Source organism: Meriones unguiculatus, chromosome 5 (assembly GCF_030254825.1).
Source record: "Meriones unguiculatus strain TT.TT164.6M chromosome 5, Bangor_MerUng_6.1, whole genome shotgun sequence".
Taxonomy (NCBI): domain Eukaryota; kingdom Metazoa; phylum Chordata; class Mammalia; order Rodentia; family Muridae; genus Meriones; species Meriones unguiculatus.
Genome location: NC_083353.1, coordinates 114,837,371 through 114,860,636, shown reverse-complemented (window position 1 = coordinate 114,860,636; position 23,266 = coordinate 114,837,371). Strand labels below are relative to the sequence as shown.

General features: G+C 45.6%; 1 protein-coding gene across 1 annotated transcript in view; it reads right to left on the bottom strand.

The window, feature by feature from the left end:
* The window catches only part of Ano2 (anoctamin 2), a 337,785-nt gene that overhangs the window by 221,772 nt on the left and 92,747 nt on the right, over positions 1 to 23,266 (bottom strand). The window contains exons 5-8 of the mRNA XM_060383365.1: positions 16,577 to 16,728; positions 13,655 to 13,709; positions 11,132 to 11,183; positions 766 to 821 (exon numbers count right to left, since the gene is read on the bottom strand). Of these exons, the coding sequence (XP_060239348.1) occupies positions 766 to 821; positions 11,132 to 11,183; positions 13,655 to 13,709; positions 16,577 to 16,728 (315 nt within the window). The remainder of the gene's footprint in view (positions 1 to 765; positions 822 to 11,131; positions 11,184 to 13,654; positions 13,710 to 16,576; positions 16,729 to 23,266) is intronic.

Sequence of the window (23,266 nt, the reverse complement as noted above, 5' to 3'; positions counted from 1 at the left end):
GAAATTCCTATTGGTCAGACTCATGGGGCTGTGCTGAGTGACGGATGTTAGATGATGGTGAAGCCAAGAGGTATTTAGTTTAAGGGCTGCTTAAGTTCTTCACAACTTGTCTTGAATAAAACGATTGTGCTGCATATTGGGAAGAACATTACTCCCAGCCAAGGAGCGCTTCCTGGTTGCATATTACCGAAACCCCTGAGGTTTCTTCCATGGCTATCCACCTGCTTCTATTAACGGCCCAGCCATGTGTACTTTTAATCAACCATATACTTCATCTGTATTTTCACACTTCTGTGAAAAATAAAATAAATAAATAAAGACAAGGTGTCAAGGAAAACTCAAATGAAAACCAATGCATTCCTCTTGCCATCTGTGAAAAAAATGACTGGAAAGACAGTTTGAGACCTTTGGCAAGAACTGAACCAAGCATTATCTTCAGCGATGACAAATTTCAGGGTTGGCAAAGGTGATTCTGTCTCAGGGTCTATCCCTGCCAGGTGTTCAGCCACCCAGAGGCCCCTGGCTTCTACTTTTGAAAGATTAACGAGACCATACTGATAAACTGGTACTTGAGGCAACCGTGGCACATGCTTGCAATCCCAGCTCGCAGAGGCTGAGGAGAGGAGTTTGAGGCAAGCCTGGGTCACAGAGGGAGAGAGGAGAAAAAAGAGAAAGAGGAGAGGGAGGAAAGAAAGGAGGGAAAGAGGGAATGTAGGGAGAAAGGAAAAGCAAGGTATGGGGAGGAGAAATGGAGAGAGTACTTACATCATGAAGCGGGTAGGCAGCCTCATAGATATTGTTTGCTATCAGAGAGTTAATGCCTGCAAAGTAAAGAAGATGAGAACGGTGAGTGAAGGAGAGTCCTCTCATGTGCCTCCTGCCTACGGCTTGCTGCATTCTCCTCTGTATCCCTCCATTCTTCCTCAGGCTTTAATTTTTAGCGTAAGGGAAATATTGCCCATTTCCCAAATACCAGTGACGTTTTCATATTAGATCCGCTGTCTGAACCGTCCCATTCCTCCAGTCCTCACATTCTGATGAACCTAGCCCAGTAAACTTTCCATACTGCATGACCACAAGCATCATTTGGGATTCTCTGCATTCCACGTCACCATAGATGTGTTCTGATAGATGACTTTACCCGTGATAAATCAAAGTAGATGTCAGTGTGTCTGTCTGACCTTTCTGTCTCTTCACAGGAGTGCTCTGTTGTAGTGATTGGCCCTGAGGTCTGAGATATCAGTACAGCAGTTCTCAAGTTCCCCAAGTTTGGGGAAGCTTGGAAGAGCCCTGACTCTTCCATAGCCCCCATGCTGTGGAAATGTTTGTGGTGGTTAGGTTGAGAGCAACTTGTAATGACACTGGCATTATTTGCCGTTTACTCTTACTTTGTGGTATATCATGACGTCACCCCCCTTGGCTGATGAAATATATTTTCCTCAGTTTCAACTCTATACAATAAAGCCTGGTCAATAAAAACTACCTAAACAAAATCTCTTGACTTCCCCCGATAATTTTATGTTTATTTTTTTTTAATTTTTGAGATTATAGTATAATTATATCATTTCCCCTTTCTTCTCCACAAACCTTTTCCTTATGCCCTTTCTTGCTCTTTCAAATCTATAGCCTCTTTATTAATTGTTGTTACATGCATATACGTACATGGATACACACACATATTTTTAACTACAACCTGCTTGATCTGTATAGCATGACTCATCTGCACCTTCTCAGGGCTGACCATTTGGTGCTGGGTAACCAGTTGGTGTGCTTTTCCCTGGTAAAGACTGTGCCTCATGCCCCCAGCATCCCTTAGGTGCCTGCGGTTCTTTGTGAAGGGCTGAGGCCTCGTGGTCTTTCCCCTGTTCGCTTTGGCATGCCCATTGCTGCCGTCCTTGCTCTGCTCATGTTTAGGCAGTCATGATGGTGAGACTTTATGGGTGCCTGTTCTGACACTACTAGGAGACTCCGTGTCACGGTAAACCCCAACAATTTTTAAAGGGCAAAGATGCCCTAAGATTGTTTTTTAAACCGCAGGCAGCACAGGAGTTTGTTGTTTAATCCTAACGGTGCTTCATGCCACCTGCCCGTGGCAAAGTCTACTGAGTAAATGCTGAGTGAGCAGATGCTGTCCTCTCTAACTCCAATACTAACAGCACAGAGCTTCTGCTCAATAGGATCACAGTTATTTCTTGTTTTGTTCTTGGTTTTATTAAGAGGCTGTAAGGCAGTCTGTATGTTCTGCATCGGGATGGGCTATCCTGGGTCACAGCAGTCTGTATATTCTGGGTTGGGATGGGCCGTGCTGAGTCACCAGCTTCCGGGTAGAAGAAATTGTATCTCACCAACTCAGGGTGCTAAGATTGTGCATACCAGGATGAACATTCAATCTCAGAGAGGAAGAAACAGGAGGAGTTTGCAGTGCCCAGTAATTTCCCAGGGCCTTGCATGCACTTTCCTCCCTGAACCGTTCTTTGCAGAGTGACGGTGAACAGTAGTGGGACAATCAGCGTGATGCCTTGACGCTAAGTGTTCTGCGATGTCAGTGACTCTGCATCCAAAGTGAGGCTGCGCCATCGAGCGAGGCATCAACGCATTGAGAGTCATCATACCCTGCCTCCTGTGTCCAGACACACCCACACAGTCAGACGCCGAAGCAGATCTCAAACAGTCCTCTCTCTTCTCTACCAGTCCCCAGGTCTCAGACTTTACCAAGATTCACCACAGGCCTAGCATGCAGCCTATACCATGGCTCCCCGTCCCCATAGGAACCCGGGAGACATGGTCATCTCCAAGGATTCGAAAGCTGAGTGTGTATGGATGTGCCTTCAAGAGCTAGTGGTCCTCTTCCAATTTTAAGTTTCCCTAAAATTGGAATTTTAATCGGGATTAACGTAAAACATGAGAAATAATTTTGGGGTGCGGAGAGGAGCTGGGAGGAGAAGTATGGGTTGGGGAGGGATGCCAGGGGTGGAGAAGCTTCAGACCTATTTCATTCAGAAGACTATGGTTTCAGTCAGAGTGTCATTAATCAATTCAAGAGCCCTAGCTGCAGAAATACGAAGCCACCCCACGGCAATCAAAGGGAGGAGAACTGAGTTGGGGCAGCAGGAGTAAGGGGGGGGGGTATTTCAAAGCTATGGAAGTTCTGTCAACACGGATAGAGGCTGAAGCATCACAGGCCAGTAGGGCTCCCAGCCCTCCCCATGACCACAACCCAAGAATCACCTCACCCACACCCACCCCGCAGTTGCCATGGCAGCTGTATACACCCCCAAAGACAGCCCCAACACTTCACGGAAAACAAACAAGTGTTCCACCTTCCTTGGCTCCCATGGTCCTTCTCCACTTCTCTTGGCTCAGTAGCCGAGTATTTGGAAGCATCCAAACTGAAGTCAACTGGGATGTCTGCAGAAGATCTCGGCTCACTGGGGTCTAAGCTGTACAGCCATTTTCACCTCAAATAAACCTGCATACAGCTCCACCCACAGCCGGCAGCTCCCTTCCCTTCCAGGACACAGGCTGCTATAACTCTATGTTCTCCAAAGCCTGCAATGAGGATGGGTCAGAGGGGACTGTCTACTTCTGCTTTGCCTCTCTAAGCCCTTAGTTCGCCGTCCCGCCACTAGGAACGGGTGGTAGTTGAAAACCCATCAGCATTTGGCTGTACTTGCTCGGTATCTCTTTTAGTTAATCAAGCACCCCCACCCCCCACCAACACACACATACTCCTCACCGCCTTGTTTGGCAAGCTATCCTGATGAGGGAACTCTAGACTCCAGTTGATTAGTCCCCTCCTAAGACAGGAAGTCCAGGCAAATGTTTTTTTTGCCTTGGAGCAAAGGCTCCAGGGTTATGAAATCCGAGTAATCCTGACTCTGATACCCAAGGCATTTAAATGATGTAATTGGATGTTTCTCTGTCACCCATAGCTTTGCACCTTCCCACAGGACACCCAGAGTTCAGTGTTGTGGTTGGGAAGAAAAGAAGGAAGGAAGGAAGGAAGGAAGGAAGGAAGGAAGGAAGGAAGGAAGGAAGGAAGGAAGGAAGGAAGGAACGAAAGGGAGGCAAGCTAAAAACTAACCATCCAGCCATAGCTACCCTACCAAATTTGGGCTTCACTGGCCTCTTTTACTCCCAGACTTCAGAATCCAAGACTCTACCCCAAACAAGCATGGAAATCAGTTTGAAAGGAAAAGAAAATAATCAAATGTTTTTCAAAAAGAAAAAGAATCCCTGCTTTGAAATTTTTTTTATTTTTTTCTCTTTCTTTTCAACAACAACAACAAAAAAAAATGGGCTAATTGGTTCCATCATGTACCATTCATGTGGCCACAGTGGCAATGCTTTCTTCTTTAGAATCACATACATACTTTTCCCTCACGGTATTAGGCACAGTGGGGGCAGGGGAGAGAGAGAGACAGAGACTGAGAGACAGAGAGAGAAGGAGAGAATAACTTGTCTTATTCCCAGAATGAAGACCACGGAGAAGCAGAAAGCTCCAAGGATATTTTTTTTTTCATTTCCTTCCAGTCCCCAAAGAAAAGCAAAGCCTCAACTCAAATAAAGCACAGACCCCGGGGTCCCACAGAAGCTGATCTCTAGAGTCATCGGTCCTATTCCTCCTTCACACCACCAGCGGCTGCACACCTGTTGCTCAGAACTCTAACCCCCATAGGAATAGGCTCCAATTCCTCATCGCCCAGCATGGACCACACTTTACTCAGCCTGGGAGAGTGGCCCCGCGTCACTGCCCCTTTGAATCTAGAAACATCAGCGCGAAGGACCACAACCAGAATGGACTCAGGCTCCTGCCATGGGTACCAGGACATGCGCATCCAAACCCGGAGCCTCGCCTTTGGCTCTGCAGACATGAGGCAAGAACAAAGTGCAGAGCTTTCTGGTCCACCTCCCAGAGACAGTCTCATTAAAGTTCCAAGTGCTGCTGGGTGGCAGGGAGCACAGCTCCGCTCCCTGCAGGCCCATCTCAAAGGAAACTTTCATCCTTTGGGACAGGTACTTAGAGGGATGGTGCCGTCCTCCCGAAAGCCCATTTGGTTTTGATTCCCTCTGCAACAGGGCCTGCTTGGCCCAGCATTCTGCTTTCATCCCTGCGCTCCAGCCGGACATAAATCTAAACCAGAGCCCCCAGACGGCACATTTAACAGAGACTATATTTACCCATCACCAAATTGTCTTGACGTGTGCTTAATTACTTAAATGTCTTTAATCCCAAGCCTTTTCTTCTAACAAAATAGAAACCAGTTCAGCTGGTTGAATGATAAACCAGATGCTTACAACATATACCATGGTCTGGCTCCGGTCAAAATAATTAAGACATCGTCTCCTAAGCGGGAGGGGAGCTGCCCAAAGCATACATTTGTTTCAATTCTCTGACACCAAGCTGTCCATGAAAACGTACCTCTATTAATCTGTAATTTTTCTGTCCATGGAAAGGCAATAATAACTTCCATATGAAGGAGCAAGAAGGGTGTCTGTCTTGTGATATGGTCAAGAAGGCTAGGGTTTCTTTCCACGGACAAGCACACTTTAAAGTTATTGCCTGATGGAGTACATCCAGGGCCCTTGCAGTTGACCTTGGGAAACGTGACAATAATTAAGGAGGCATGGCGGGGCTCGACCAAGGGTGTGATCACTCACATGCTTCTCCCGCTGGGTGGAACCTAACTTGTAAATATTGTTCATGTCTCAAGAGCGTGTGCATTAGCCATAATCTCTAGCTTTCCTGGGTAGATGCTAAGGAGAAGCTGAGGTGCTCGCTCCCCAGGGGCTTATGGGAGAAACCTAGGAAGTGAATGGGCAGGGGCTGGAGAGAAGGCCTGATGGCTACGAGCTTGCACCGCTCTTAAAGAAGACCCAAGTTCAGTTTTAGGACTCACATTTGATGACTTTTAACTGCCTGTAACTCCAGCTTGAAGAGGTCTGATGCCCTCTTCTGGCCCCTGTGGACACCAAGTTCTCACTTTCTCAGCATCAGATCCTCTTGTTTTGCCTTTTTATACTAATATCAACCCTTCCAAAGAGAAAGAGAAACAAGGCAGGGAGGTTGCTGGCTGCCTTAGCTGGAACATTGTAGGACTCATTTCTGTATGTTTCTCTGATAAAGCTTAGGAAATAACAAGAAGCAGGCTTTTTGTAGACAGGCTTGGTTTTCTTTGGGTACTTCTGGGAACCAAGAGGCAGAACTTTCCCCAATGCTCTCCACATTCCTAAATGCCATTAGGTCAAGAAGCCTGGAATACCCTACCCCACTGTGCCTTTATCCTTTTATTTTCCGTCAGCTGACTTTAGGGTTCCTAGAGATCACCTGGGTAGATTACTGACAATGCACATCCTAAGACCTTGTTCCTGTAGATTTTAGTGCAACAAATCTGGTCCCTGGCATTGTAACCAGAAAAGCAGGTGGCTCTGATGCCATGCAAGCACTGCTGTTCCTAGTCAACATATCCTGAGGTCATGTTGCAAAGAGCTAATAGAGTAAGACAAACTTCCTCCAATTACCCTCATACGAATTTGAATCCTCCTAGTTGGCATTTCCCTTTCACTCTCCTCTGGAAGTCTCTCTCTCTGTACATCTCGTGTAAAACACTCCCATCTCCAGGGCCTTTCTTTTCCATTTAAATGCATGTCTGCACATGACATGTTGTCCTTTTTGTTTACTGGCTTATTTTCCACTTCCCTTCTCTAGAATGTCAACACCCCCCTCCCCAAAAGGAATTTGTTTCTATTTAATTCACTACTATGTTATCCAGCTCTAAAATTTGAACGGCACATAGTAGGTGCTCAAATAGTTTTTGAATGAATGAAAGGGCCACCTTCCAGTCCTCTGGGAAACCTTTCCTGATAACTTCCACAGTTGATTGATTGACTTACAGAAAACTATAGAAGATCCAAGAAAACTCCCTCTATCTCTGGCCCTAAAAATCCCCCACTATGTGCCAGTCAGTAATTAGCTTCTGAAATTAGGTGACACTTGTTAGACTTGCCCCTCGTGGTGGTGCTGCTAATGGACCAACTGAACTGAAGATATAAAAGTGTTTTGAAAAATGTCCAGCTGTACACATGAATTTTGGCTGCAATAAATGCCTGATTTGTTCAGAGATCTCCTACCTGCTTAGCTCCCACCACAGAACACCCAGAAGCAAAGGAAAGTATCTATAAACAGCTAATGCAGAGCTCATAAAACCTACTCCCCCCCTCCCCATGATATGTGACTTATCCACAGGAGGGTCCTGGCAGCAACTCCTTCAATTTCTCTTTACTGGAATTTTAAGGAGCTTGTGTGCCTGTCTCCCAAAAGGCACAGCAACACTGAAAAACAGCACAGCTTGGGAAGGGAGATCACCAGGTCAAGAATTCAAGAAATGAGCCTAATGGTCTTTTGATAATCCACAGAAAGTAAACACACACACATATTCTCTCTCTCTCTCTCTCTCTCTCTCTCTTTCTCTTCCTCTCCCCCCTCCCTCTCTCATGCACATACATACACACACACACACACACACACACACACACACACACACATATACATGCATGCATGCTTCCTTCATCAATGGTCATCCAGAAAAGCATGTACATGCATTCCTCTAGAGAATACCTGTTGGAGTCTGTGGCCACATCATGCACATACATACACACACACACACACACACATATACATGCATGCATGCTTCCTTCATCAATGGTCATCCAGAAAAGCTTGTACATGCATTCTTCTAGAGAATACCTGTTGGAGTCTGTGGACACAACACCTGAACACACCCCAGTCACCTGATCGAGGAAATCCAACAGGGCCAACCAGGGCTAGTATTAGATGCAAGGATGACTGGCACAGACGTTTATAAAGGAAGAAAACAAGGACTTGTGTGATTGCTTTGGGAAAGATTTCTACCCCCAAAAAAATGTTGCTGTAATCAGGGATGGCCAAAAGACTGAGTATAGACCCCTTTTCCTTTGCTCGAGATGGCCAAAAGACTGAGTATAGACCCCTTTTCCTTTGCTCGAGATTAAGTTCCGAACACAACTGCAGAACCCCGAGAGCTCTATGGTTTGGATAGTTATATTCTATTTTTTTCCTCCTAGTTTTCACATCCAATTTTAATTTGTGTTTTTTTTCTGGTTCTTATTTTTTAATTTATTATTTATATTAGGCTTGTTTTATTATTTTCCTTGTAAGCCACTTCAGAAATGTTGTGGAACAAGGCAGAAATATAAATAAATCAGTACATGTGGCTTATATATAGGCTGATGCTTTTAAAAAAGCCGCCATCAATAAAAATGTATTGTCTATAAAAAAAAAAGAGGGATGACTGAGCAGTGGGGGAGGGAGGTTGTTGGACTGCAGTTATCTTCATTGCCACTTCCACTTTCTAATTTTTTAGTTAAGTACAATGAGAAAGAGACTAAAGCATTACACATGGGTCACAAGTATAATGAGCATTAGAAAAGCCAGACCAAAAGCCAAGGGTGCAGGTTGGGGAAGGGATTGCCTACAATGCCAAGCACAATCCTGCTCTCTCCTTTTCTCTTTCATTTATGAGATAGCAGTGTGCTGAAGAAATGTATGTCACCCGCTTGTAAGAAGTGCTTTTTCTTCACCTCTCATAAAACTGGAGAGAGAGGTGAGAAGATCTAAATGCATTCCCCAGCTCACAGGCCATATTTTCTCAAATCTGTACAGTGCTGCTACATTCTTTGCTGTTTCTGACTCTACTATGATCTTACTTGTTTGTGAGCTGCCAAGGGGGATATATAAGTTGGTCAAACTGCTCCAAAGGCTTGTTTTTGGTGTTGGTTTTGGTTTTGTTTTACTTTGGTGTGGTTTTGGCCAGGCAGAAGTCAGATCACTTGAGGATACCCTTCCAAGTCTCCCTCTGCTGAGAAGCAGAGTTCATCCATCCCTTTTTACAAAGGGAAGATGTCATCAGCAGCTCCTGTGCAACTAAATGGCTCTTCAGACCCACCCTGACTCCACCACTGGCTCATAGCATTTCAAAGGTAGCAGGAATAGGATCAGAGGAAGAGTAGCCAAGTTCTAGGTCCACTTACAACAACTTCAACTCAACATGTAGCCCTGAAAAATTCTCCCATGTTCCCGGGCCATCTGTAGTCAGTGATAATTCCCGGCACAGCACTGTCTCCAGCAGCCATGAACCCAATGCTGGGTAATTTCTCTTGATACCGAGAAGCAGATCTGGAGGATAATTGCTTCCTGCTTGGTGCTTCTGTTTCACTGTACATGTGACTATCACAGCGCCTGCTGCATTATCTCGTAATTGCCTATTTACACATCTGGCCGAGTTGCTACACTGGGAGCCCCTAAAGGTAGACAATGGGTCAAATTCTTCTTGGCATTTTTCAGCTCCTCTAGCATCATTCAACACATAGCAGGCACTCAAAATAGATGCTTTAGATTGTCTAAGAGGAAAGTCAAATTTTGAACACTATCAGGCAACAACAAAATCCTAAAGGTATTTGACCTTGAGACAACACACAGACACACACACACACTATCTGGAAAGGAGAAAGAAAACAAAATCAGTTCAAACAGCCGCTTCCTGTGACCTTCCAATAATCCTGGGGATTACCCTTCCCCAAAGCCCTAGCATTTAAGGACTTTCCATTTTATAAAGCAAACTCAGAGTTGCCTGTTTAATCTTTACAAAAACTCTCAAAGATGAGTTTATGATCTCCATCCCACACAAAAGAAACCAGGCTGTAGAAAGGTTAAGTCACTGTCTGTGAACACAGTCAGAAACTTGCCAGGGATCGCTATGGAACTAATAGGCTTGGCATTTTTAAAATTAATTCATTAGATAAAGTCAACTGAGGAGGATGTGCAAGGCAAGAAAGCGAGGTGCACAGGGGAATGGGGCAGAAATGATGGTTTCTACACCTCTTCAGTGCACACTGTCTGTGAGTCAAAACCATGAGTATAGAGGCTAAGCAAGAAAGAGATTGAGGTCAGCGGACTCTCCAAAGAGAGCATTATGGGAGAACCAGTAGACTGGTGGTTTGATCTGGTAATGTGCAATGATAAGGTCGGGGAGGTCGCAGCTCGTGTTTTCACCTGGCCACCACGTAAATCTCTGAGCGGTGCGTTACCATCAGGCTGCCCGATTTAGTGTGTCCACTCTGAAGCTCTGAGGCTTGTGCTCCGAAGGTACAGAAATCCTTGTATCTCCACCAGGGGAATGGATTCCACCAGTTACAGAGAAGAACATGCTGGGTTTGAGAGAAACACATTTGGACCTCACGGCCCCTTGCTGTATGCTCTTTATACTAGTCATTCTCCCTCTCTTCGGGGGTGGGAGGGGCAACAAGTTTCTTCATGCATGAAAGAAATGGGCTAGACCCACTTAAGACCTCTAAGATGCTTTTCGTCCTAAATAATGTTCACAGTAACCTGAAAATTGGCCATGGTTACTTAAAGCTACTAGGTGCTGGTTAGTCTTTCAACTTGACACAAGCTAGAGTCACCTGGGAAGAGGGAACCTCAGCTTAGGAACTGCCTCCCTCAGACTGGCCTGTAGTCACATCTGTGGGGCCATTTTCTTAAGTAATAATTGATGTAGGAGGGCTGACCCTGTGGGTGTTATCATCTCTGGCCAAGCAAACCCAGGCTGTCTAAGGCAAGGAGCTGAATACACCATGTGGAACAAACCAGTAAGCAATGTTCTTTCATGGACTCTGCTTCGGTTCCTGCCCCCGGGTTCCTGCCTCGACCTCCTACCTCAGTTTCCCTCTTCCTGCCCATGTTGCTTTTGATCATGGTGCTCATTCCAGCAACAGAAAACTGGGACTAGGGAGTTGCAGGTGAAGGATAGGGATAAAGTGAAAGATGTGAGCAGAACTGGGAAGTGGAGGAAAGCCTTCAACTGTGAGCTGGAGGTCTGGGAGAGGTTTCAACAGCCTGGGAACCTCCTAAGCAGGCAGCAAAGGCATAGCGGGCCCCTCTGCTCTAGGGCCCAGACTGGCTGCTTCAGCTTGCAGCCCTGATTTGTAGGGCGTGGGTCTGCTGCTCTCCCAGTTGCCCACCAAGGAAGGTGTTGACAGGGCCGTCCCCAGCCCCTCACCACCTCATGGACCACCGCATGGGAGGGCTCCTTACCCATAGTGTTGTTGGCTCGAGAACAGGCTGTGCGCTTCAGAATCTCATGCACCTAAAAGGGAAGGACAGCAGGGCTATGATCGCCTGGACCATGTGCGTCACCACCCTGTGAGGCAGCCTGTCTGCGACAGAGGCACGGGCCTCATTTGGAGGGAGGGGACGCCAAGCATGTGCGGAGCTCATGGCCTACTTGTCAGACCCATTCAAGTGTGAGCATTTTGAGGAGGCAAAGAATTTAACCCCTCACATGCACCCCTCATCCCATCCCACCCTGAAGAATGAATCAATAAAAGGCTATAAATTGGCTGCAGTTGACAGAAGGGAACAAAAGCGGAGGCAGCCTGCAACACAAGCACTCTTGAGGGCCAGGAAAGAAGAGAAAGAGAGAGAGAGCCTGTAAACACTTGCACTCATGCATGCACCTCGGGGAAGGTGGGACTCCCTTCCAAGGCGCCTCCTCCACCAGTCAGAGGTGAGGGATGACCAGGAGAGCCTGAGGGGATGCTAAGAAAGCACATGGCATGCAGTCAGATGTAGAGGGGCCTGAGCCAACTCCAGAAGATCTGGTCCTCTGTTAGTAGCACCCTGTCAGAGAGAGGCCTAGGGGGCTTCTGGAAGACAGCGGACATGGCAGTGCCTGGTGCAAAAGAGCACAGCCTATCCTACTGTTCTCATTTGCCCAACCTGTTCCTGAGTTCCCACCCTGCCTGGTCACAACTGCTTTCTCCCATGGCAGAGGTGGGCAGTCTGCGGGGCCTCCTGTTCTGTTGCAGCTCAAGTCTCAAAAGCCTAAAAGAGCTAGAGAACTCTTGCACCAACCAGCTTGCCGTGGGGACTAACTCATATGGAAGGGTGCTCTTTTCCGAGAAACTGAGGCTCTCTCAATTCCTGGCTCAGTGATGGCCATCAAATGACTTCCTTTTGAGACCCAAGCCTCAGCCAGGCCAAGCAAGGGCATCCTACCTGAAACAAAGGAACAAATGAATGGGCCAACAAAGATAGGGGCACAGGAAACAGTCACAAATGCATGCAAAAGAGACATCGGTCAAAAGGCCACGGTGGTCAGGATGAAATCTAAGGCTCTATTTTGCCCTTCTCATGCTTTGGGGGTCGAAAAGGATGAAGCATAGAAAAGGAAGCTTCTTGAAGGAGGGATGAGTAGGGGATGTGTTTCATCATCATTATTCACACTCCCATGTTCCAGCCCCAGACCTAGAGGGAGTGGTAAATAAATAGTTTCCAGCAGAATGGGGCTCAAGAGTGTTTAATTCTGCTTCTAATACAGAGGTAATTCAATAGCGATAATAATTAGGAACAGCATTTATATGGCATTGTATTATTTTACAAGCACTTTGCAGTAACCAGTTAATCTCCACACCCTGTACCTCCTCCTTTACCCCCAGTGTGGGAGCCAAGTGATGTTGAGAATTAATTGACTTATAATAGCATCAAAGAGAACAGAAAGTTTACACCCTTTTCCATAGGAAGGTAAAAGAAATCATATGTCCACTTTTTGATCCTTTCTAATGCATGGCATGAAGGGACCAGAGATGTGTTTGTTTGTCCCTGTGTCTCGGTAATGCTCAGTGACTTTGCTCTCTGATCCTTTTACCCTCCTTATCACCAGGTGGCTTGGAAAGTCTTTCTCGGTCTACCCTTCCTCCTTGATTCAGCACTGGAAATGTAAGCTCTTTCCTAAGGAACTTTTCTTGTACACTTCCCTTATGGGAATAAGTTCTAGCATTTTTCTGGCTCCTCTTGCCTTCCTCTGCCAACAGGCTATGTGTTGTTCTCTAGAGTATTAGAGAATAAACTGAGGGGCAAGTGAAGATACCCTATGTCTGGAAATGGGGCCACAAGAACAGACACAGATTCTTATTAGAATCAAACATCCAACACAATTAAAAATTTTGGTATAAAAGAAAAGAAAGGAAAAAGAGTGAAGAGGAAGGAGAGAACGAAAGAAAAAAGAAAGAATGGAAGGAAAGATGGAAGAATAGACAAGCTACAGTCAGGAATGCTGACTTCTTCATTACTGGGTGCACTGGCTAATTAGCATTTCCTGTGAAATAAATTTACATGAGTTCTTGCTGAAGGGGTTGAATGAGAAAAAGTTCATAAAAAGGCACACTATCCCCGCAACCAGGACTACTTCTAGTCCTGTTCAGCCACTAACAATCTATATATCTTTTTCTAAGGTATTGTTTCTTTGAGCCCCAGTCTCTTTATCTGTAAACCAAGGGGTTACCCTAACTCATTTCAAGTTCTGTAACAGCCCCTGATTCTGTGATTCTAAGAAAAGTCTGCAAGAGAGTTCATAAGCCGCAACACCCCCTCGAGCCTTAGCAAAGGAACTTATTTGCTCTTTCTTGCACTAATGAGATGGGAAGCTCTTGGAAGCCTTCCAGTTGCTAGGCAACTCCAAGCAAATAATGATGAGAGATAGCCAGGAGGGAAAGGAAATGCCCTGCCAACCACATACCCAGCCATTCCCAAAACCCTTTACTAACGCCCTTTACTTACAATGCGGCTCCGGGTGGCGTTGTCAAAGAAGGTGTCCTTTTCCTGGATATTGTACCTGGAGGATCCAAGAAAGCAAAAGGTGAACCCATTTTACTACCTCACCCTGACACCACTGTCCACACAGCCCAGGGCAAACCTCTAGGAAACAACATGGCAAAACACGAAAGTTCTCACATACTCAAGCCAAAACAGCATGGGTGGCTTGTTTCGACCCAGGAATTCTGAAAACTCATTGTTGGGGATTGATCATAATGAAAATAAATGAGCAGAAGAAAAATATCATAAAAAGATCCAGTGCAAAGCTGTTCAACTTCAAAATTGATGTGAAGGATTGCTATGAAGGAGTTGAAAATTGTAATTATGAAAAGTTTGTGATAGAAAACATTATGCCATAATAAGTTTGCAAAATTAAAGCACATGGGAAATATGCCCATGCCTGGACAAAGACAGTGAAAATGCAGGTTAGGGGGGGAGCCTAGTTTGGGGACATTGGGATTATAACTATTTGTCTTTCAAAATTCCATTTTTATTCTCACTATCGTTCCATTTGTAGACACGATACTCAATTATGAAGGGCCTGCAACTGTTCATACACTGAACAACAATAACAAAAAGCACTCGAAAGACAGTCAGCGGGATCCAGAGTTCCAGGGCAGCCTGGGTTACACAGCAAGAACCTGGCTCAAAAACAGCAACACAAAGTTCCACAGCACCTGTGGAATGCTCCCCATGTCAGGGTCACTACTGAGGACACAGATTACTGGACCTTCTCCTTACTCTGCTGGGAATCATCAGTCACATGAGTCAAAATGACTGATGTGGAGTAAAGCAAGATGCTTGTGTAGGCTGTGGTTATGCAGGGTCAAAGACAGAGATTTGACTTCTTCTGATTGATAAGAACAGAATTTTATAGGGGAAAAAATACTTGGCTATTAACTGGCTTTAGAGGAGAGTAGAAGTGAAACAAAGAAATGTATTGGAGATTGCTGATCAGAGGCCAGAGTTTAACATAGATGAAAGCCTGGAGGGGGAGGGGAAGCATGGAAGAAGCCAGAGACAAAAAGAGCAGCAGATTCACAATCTGTGGACCCTTGTGTGATACACTGATCTGCCGAGCAAGATATGAAATAGTGGCCTGACTGTCATGGAAATAACCAATCACTTTCTCATTGGATTTGCCTGGTACTGTAAATCTAGACAAAAGCTCACAGCTGGAAAGGTCCTATTCCCTATGGTAACCTACTAGTCTTTCTTTGCTAAAAGGACATATTAGCAAACTGCCTTCTAAATATTTGTTTTATATGCAAGATTAGGGCACTTTCAGTTTTGGTCAGAGAAGCTTCTTTTTGTAGTAAAAGTGTCAAGAATAAGTGCTTTTTGAATGCTTACCCCTAAACGGAACAGTGATATCACCCATTCTAAGGCTCTGAGAATTGAGAAAGAGGAGGAAAAAAAGGAAGAGGAGGAGAAGGGGGAAGAGGAGAAAGAAGAGGAGGAAACACTGTAGTAGCTAGAGGGGTAGGAGAAATAATCTTATGAACATTATATGGTCATTCGCTGCGCCCCTGAAATCACAGCAGCTGTAGTTACCTGCACAAGATGGGGCCTGGGGCCCCTCGTATATGACATTCCATCATAGACGGGAGGAGTTTTGGAAGCCTCGCCCTTCCCAAGGAGCCATTAATTGCTACTCGAAAGCGGGGAGTCATTTTCTTCAGTGGTACAACTGCTGGTTGATTGCCCATACTTTATTATACTTATTATAATAATATAATATATTAAATATCATTATATATTACATTATAATTAATTATCATTAAATATAATTTTATATTATATTAATATGTTTATTATATTAATTGCCCATACCTGTGTAAACTCAGTGTGTCACAAGAAAAGCAAACAGACAAGAAAAGATACAGAAGTATGAAAGAAACTGATTGGGATGAAGGAAGGTCTCAGCAGAAATGGGAGGAAGATAAAGTAAGGTAAAGAGCAGTATATATGTTCAAACTGCATCATACACATGCTTGAAGAAGGGGTGCCATGCTGGCTCTCACTGTGTCGCTTACATCTGTGTGAGCCTCGATTGGCCTTAAAATTTGTTTTCCTCTTTGGAGCAGAGAGAGAGTTATATAAAGTCACAAAGGCGGGTGGGTGAAACAGCATATGCATATTCAAAGAATTGTTGTCAATCATGGCAAGATAGTGGGAAGCATTCTCTAAAGCTCACAGAAACACTGCTGAAACTAAAGGCTCTTTCTGTCTTCTTGGGCCTCTACACCCCTTCTTTGCCTTACACACTCAATTTTCATCACACCTGATAGCTACAGGTTTTCACCTGAGCTCCTAGTGCACGGCTTAGGTTGCTGCTTTCATTTCCTACCTCCCTATGGCTATTCCTTCTATAGCTTTCCCAAATGGTCATGCCCGTAAAGAGATTTTTATTCACTCTTCCTGGGTGGGGACAGCATTTCCACAGAACAAGGGGAGCCTGAGTAGGCAAAGGGTACATATAAATCCAGAATCTACCTCCACCATCTCTCTGTTTTATCATGTATTGGGAAAACCTAACCAGATAAACTTGGCAGAGGGCCTTCACCACAGAAAGAAAGCATTTTCCTTCTCGTGGAGTTTTACAGTTCAGGCCTGGCTGTCCCCTGGCTCTCCATCTAGCCTCTACAGTGGCCAAGAAGCAGACAGATGTTCCTGCATGAATGTCCAGGGCTGTTTGGAATAACTTCATGAGGGAAGGGCAGTCAGAAGCACAGGAACTATCTCCCCTGGAGAGCTACCTCCTCTACCTGGATCCCAAGCCCCAGGGTCATCATTTCCCAAGCCTTAAGCCTCAGGCACAGAATAACACTGGAGGTCCTTCACCAGACCCTCTCATGTGGCTGCCCTAGCGGCTCCCATACTCACAGGTACATTTTTTCCCTGGAGAATGGGTAGGAGAGGTTTTTCATCCTGTTGTTGCTGTGTTCGGGAACTCTGGGCTGCAGCGGGGAGCTGAGCGTCCTCAGAATGGCACTGAACTTCTTCGCGATGCTGCCTCCGGCTTTGATCTCGTACATCTGTGAAAAACAAAGCACAGCACACCACCTGAAACACTTGGGGAACAGCAAGGGGCATGGGTCCCCCGGGAAAGACTCTGAGTGAAAAAAGGGGGATGGAAGGAATAAGGAGCAGGGCTTTTTTTTTTCCCTCCATTGCTTTTCAAAAGCCTCTCTCAGCCTTGTGCTGTTGGAGGTAGCCAGTGCAAGGAAACGTGCAGATTCCAAACTTTCTACCTGACTGTCCCAACATCTTACAGAAACCACAGGCCTACCGTGACAAAATGGCCATACCTCCATTGGATAAATGCGTACAGAATTATGGGAAAGAAAATACTGGGTTCCTGACACCAGTGGCTCTGATTCCACACAGCCCAGCTAGATATTACGTTAAGGATCCAAAAGGTGATTGCTGTTGTGCAGGGATGGCTGGTCAGGGAGCTTGGGGATGCTCCTTATCTGCCTCCTCTGCACTGAGGTTTCAGTGCATGTCATCATATTAAGCTCTTTGCATGGATGCTGGGGATGGAACTTGGGCCCCTGTGCTTGCATGGCAAGCACTTTATCAACTGAGCTATTGTCCCAGCCCCCACAAATACTAAACATTCAATGAGATCTGTCCTGACTAAGGTACAGACATACTATTACGATGATTACTGATATAGCTCACATGGTGAGGGTTTTTTTTTTTTTTTAATGTGGCAGATACCACTTGTAATGTCTACATTTCAAATTTTATTTTTTAAACATTTATTTTATTTTATTATTATTAGTTACATTTTATTAACTCTGTATCCCAGCTCTATCCCGCTCCCTTATTCCCTCCCAAACCTTCCCTCCCTCAGCTCCTCCCTGCCCCTTTCCAAGTCCACTGATTGGGGATGACCTCCTCCCCTTTCATCTGATCCTGTTTTATCAGGTATCTTCAGGACTGGCTGCAAAGTCCCCCTCTGTGGCCTAGCAGGGCTGCTCCTCACAGGACAGGAGCCTACTGCAGAGGGCCTCTGAAAGACTATACCTAGCAGTGTATCAAAGCAGATACTAAGACTCATAACCAAACCTTCAGCAGAGTACAGAGAATCATATGAAAGAAGGAGGAGTTTGTATGACGTGGAAAGGATAGGAGCTCCACAAGGACCAAATATATCTGGGCAGAGGGGTCTTTTCTGAGACTGACACTCCACCAAGGACCATGTATGGATATAACCTAGAACCTCTGCTCAGATGAAGCCCGTGGTAGCTCAGTAACCAATTGGTTTCCCATAGTAAGGGGAACAGGGACTATTTCTGACAGGAACTCAATGGCAGGCTCTTTGACCTCCCCACCCCCCAATTTTTTTTATTTCAATGTTTGTTTTTTTATGGGTGTTTTGCCCGCATGTGTGTCTGTGCACCTTGTGGGTACCTGGTACTCACTGAGGCCAGAAGAAGGCGTCCGATCTCCTGCATCTGAAGGTTGTGAGTGTGGTCACAGGGATTGAACCCAGGCCCTCTGACAGAACAGCCAGTGGGCTAAACCTCTAAGCCATCTCCCCAGTGCCCATTACAGCCTTTAGACTTCCAGGTTCACAGATGCAGTAATTTGAAGCATAGATGCCATAATTCAGAAATGCGGTATTAATGATGGATATAAGTTCTACACGGGTAATTCTCCTTTTAAGATACAGCATTCATTCCTACTCCTTCCTCAAACCTTGCTGGGCTTTGGAGCCACTTGATTAGCAAAAATGTGAGAGAAGGGACACTGGCCACTATCCTATAAGCTTAGCAGCCTTCCCTCCCGTGTCCTAAAATGTTCTGAGAGTCCCCATTGAGGAAAAAGCACTTAGCCAGACTCCCTTCAAACAGCAGGTATGGAAACAAAGCCCCTTGAACCCCAAGCCACCCAGAGACCTCAGCTGCCACCAAGGAGAGTCAAATGATCCTGACCCCGCCTCTGCTCAAGTTACTGACCACAAAAAGCCACCCCTACCTACTAACTTTGGCTACTGTTAAGCAACTAAAATCGGGTTAATTTTTCATGCTGCCATGGATGACTAGAACAAGAGCCAGGACCCAGATATTCTGACTTAAAAGTCTGTCTTCTTCTCTGCCATGATATTCTCTAGTTGCTGAGAACAGTCACGAGGTGGTCCAAGATAAAGGCAGCCAAAGGTGAGCAGATGGGCTCTGAGGCTCCCAGAAAGGTGGCAACACACTTTCAGCTAAGCAATCTGAAAAGTGTGTCCCTGGTGGGTGTGACGTATGCTTCAGCTGGCTTCCTGCTCATTTTGTAAAGAGAATGATAGGCTGGGGGAGGGAGTCTTCCAAGCCAATAGCTGACCTAGAACTGCTTATTTCTTCTGAGCAGTTTATATGTATTTTCCGCTTAAAAATTAGCACAGTCCCCCTATTTAAAAAAAAATCATAGGAAATTATTAGCTAGATGGTAAAGTTTTTGTTTTTTGTTGTTTTTTTTTTTTTCCTTTTTGATCCAGTCTTATCTTTTTCTCCTGAGGAACTCTCTGTTAATAGTTTACAGTATATTTCATCCAATCTTCATATATATATGTGTGTGTGTGTGTGTGTATACATATGCATGCATATATAGTACATACATACACACACATCACACTCATACTCACTGAGACTCTTACATTTCCCACCATGAAAGAATAACAGAGACCAGTCCTGAGAAAATTTAAATATGCAGACAAAATGCAAGATACAATGGTTTTCCAGAGAGTGGACATCAGGCAACAGAGGGAGAAAACAGACAAGGTGGGTCCCAGGGTTGTTCCAGGTCTCTTCCTCGAGAAGTCAGGGGAAACAAGTAGATCCCCTCAGATTCCCTGAGTTACAAAGGCAGGAATATAAGCCTAGGGAGATCAAGACAAGAATCCATACGCTAAGAGGAGATGCAGCTCAGAGAACCATGGTGGTCTACTGAAGGTAACCCTTGAGCCTCATAGGTGTGAAAAAAAATGGCTCTATATTAGAGAAAGCACCGTCTGGAAGGATGGAGAATGGCACCTATTTCCACTCTAATTCTTGGGGCATGGAGTGAACACTGGTTGACTTGGGAGTGCTGGTTAATTAGGCTTGGACTGAGTTCCTTCAGACCCACTTAACAGGTCATAAAAGAGGAAACTAGGCTAAGTAACCCTGAAAATGTTTCCCAAGTCTAGCATAGCTGTGGCTCAAAATATTTAAGGACAAGAAGCATACATTCATGGCACAAGCATTTCCGGGCATCTCCCAGAGATCCTGAACTCGATAGTTAATGGTGTCAGGTGCTGGTAAGGTGCAGGGATGACAAGAACTCGAACAATGACCCTGCCCCTTGCAGCTTGCTTGGCAGCTCATGCGGCACCGGAACCATGAGCAGCTTCTCATCAGAACCCATGAAGACCCTGCAAGCCCTGCCAGTGAGGAACAGGACCACCACCTCATAGATGAGAAAAGCAAGGCTCAGAGGTACAGGGAATTGCCAGAGTTAGACATAAAATTGAGCCTAAAACCCAGCTCTCCTGGATGCCCTCTCTAGGACTCTTCTCTTACCTGGACAGCCTTCCATCCTCGGCAAAGCCCCATGGTCTGCCCCAGATGAGAAAGCATGCTAGAATGCCCCCTTTCAACCCAATGGCCTAGGTTTTCATTTCACCTTCCCAGAAAGACACTCAATGCTCTTTATTATTAATAATAATCAGCAGTGCCATCATTATTACTGTTATTCTTGGACATCAGAAGATGATGAACATCCTCGAAAATGGCGAGACACATGTTAACCAGCTGCTCCCCATTAGGCCTCCCTGGGTACACGATGCGCCTCCCTGGGTACACGTTTTGCCTTTCATGTGTTTAAAATCATAAATAATCGTTAAAGTATGTTGCTCTTATTTTTTATTCCTGGGCTCAAATGTGGTTCTCATAAAAGCTTGCATTGGCCTCACTGTCACAGTCTAAGGGGTTCACTGGGATTTCTTTTGTCTTACTTCTTTCTTCCTCCTAGTCTCTCTCCTCCCGCCCCCCCCCCCCAACAGGGGCACATCAGTGTGGTCCCAAGGCTGATTTGTTTCCTCTCTGCATTAAAATCATGTGCTTTCCTGAGACACTGCGAGCTAAGGTTCTAGTGGTCTCTATCTTGGACAACATTCAAGTCATTGTCCCCACTTTACAGATAAGAACATTGAGGTAGCATTTCAAGTCTAATGCATATACATCGAGGCCCCCCCACCAAAACAAGGAAAATGTATAGCAAGATAAGATATAAATGCTCCAGCCCCGATGATCCCTCGCTCACTTTTCTCTACAGTAGCCTGTGAGGAGCTCTCTCTGCAAATGGCAGGACAGGTCAGACAGCAAGATTACAGGCCAGTGACAAAGATGGGCACTGCCCCACCTGGGGACACCACAAAGACAGAAGGAAAGTCGGTCTACCTGTCTCTCTGCCTGTTAGTTTTTCCTCAATTATCCCATCCGTTGTCAGGTGTTCAGCTGTCACTCTTTCTAGCATCTCTCTCATCTCAACAGAGTGTCTGAAGGCTACCTCATGCCTTCAGCTCCCTTTACCAAAAGCTGCACCAGGCAGAGAAGAGAGACACACAAGATGACATGGGGACACGGGCATGAGGCGAACAAGGAGGGAAGGTTAGGCAGCCAGAGAAGAGGAAGCCAAGCAAAGATTTGTAGACCTTGTCTGTCCCTCTGCTTTCGTCCCTCAGTGGTGTTGGACTCAGCATGTGATGCTCCAGGTCTGAGGAGTTCCAGGCTGCTAAGCCTCTGTCCTCACTCACTGCCCATAAGCACATTTGTCTGCACATGTGAGTGCTAAGCTGTCCCCTCCCCCCACCAAAACGGAAGCAACACCAGGAGCTGAGAAATTGAGCTGTAAACTGGAAGCCAGAAGGGAAGTCTTGATGGGCATACCCAGAGACTGAAAAGCACCTCACCTCTCCACCTATGCCTACAGGTTGTTTCCTGTGATCATGTAGACCATGACATGCTGACAAAAAAAAAAAAAAAAAAAAAAAAAAAATTCCTTCTCTGTTGTCTGATTCTGTATTCATTTATGGTCTTTATTTCTGTTGTCAGCATGTCCTCTACACATGAATGAATGTTTGCTGACTTTTAAATCTTGGGATAAAATCCAAGATTTTTAAATTACATGGCTGACAAGGCCCCTTACGGGCTGGGCCTCCAGGCTCCTTCCTCCCTCTCATTCTCCTCTGCTCACAGTCTGTGCTGTACCCACACCTATTCTTCTCAGCTCCTCTCCCAGGCAGGAGTTTTTGACCTTGAGATCTGAGGATGTATCTTTCCCTCTCTGGAAATGTTCTCATTTGCCCTCCCAACTTACCGACTCCTGCCCAGCCTTCAGAGATGAGCTTAAATGCTCACCCACCGCATCTAAACAAGTTCCCTCCCGTGGGCTCTTATTAAACGCCCCTCTTGTTTTTCTCTGGGTGGCTCTCAATTTACAACTAGTCATAAAATGCTGAATTCTCATCACATAAAAGCCACCAGGGCCAGCAGACGCTACAGTGACTATTGCATTGGCGGAGCATCTAGCGTATACTGATTTTCATCTGAGGGGTGGATGATGAAGGATGGAAAATGAATAGATGAATTGGAGATGGACCAGAACAGACAGAACGAGTAAAGTGGTGGTGGGAAATTAATTTCTACATCAAACGTGACAGAAGCCGCTCAGAAATCCCTGGTTATGGTATACGGACATTGATGTCCTTGTCCCTGCTCTTGAGCAGAAGAAGCCACTTCATGCTTGGGTAATAAACATGTTGTTGAGGTTTCTCCTTGCCCCCTAGTCAGGAGATAAATGGAGCTGAAAGTACCACTGTGATTTTGCACCTGAGCCTGACACTTCGGTTCCAATTGGTAGCGAGCTGATAAATGGATAAGGATCACCCAAGAAAAGGATACAGGGGTAAGGGTGCTGATGTTGGTTTTCATGGTGGAAGTATGCCCACCACAGCCTATTCCAAGCGGCTGATTGCACAACAATAGCTTACAAACCTCTCAAAAATGTAACAGTCTGTTTCAGGAGCCATTAGGAGCCAGTCTGTCTCTGAAAAAGCTCATTTTGAATAGGAATTCCGTCCAGGAGCCCCAATACAGGAAGTGCAGGAAACTGATGCTCCACCCCTTTCCCTCTGCTTCTCCACCATGCTGACTCCTTTCCATATGGTCACAGACATGCTGTTGTTCTTCACTGTCAGCCTGACTGGCGTGGGACTCACCTAGGAAACACACCGCTGGGTGTGCCTGAAATGGTGCTTCCAGATAGACCTAACTGAGGAGGGGAACACCACTGTCGATGTGGACATAGGCTTACCAAGGCCAAGGACCTCTAGGTGACTTAAAACAGAAACATCCACCCAAGCTGCAACTTCCTCTGCCTTCCATTTCCTGGTCTGCCTGAATGAGAGGATTCTTGCCCACACGGATTCTGCTATACTTTTTGCCACCATGATGGGCAGTTTCCTCTCAAACTGAAAGCCAAATAAGTCCTTCTCCCACACATTGCTCTTTCCTGTCAGGTTTTTTACCATAGTGACAA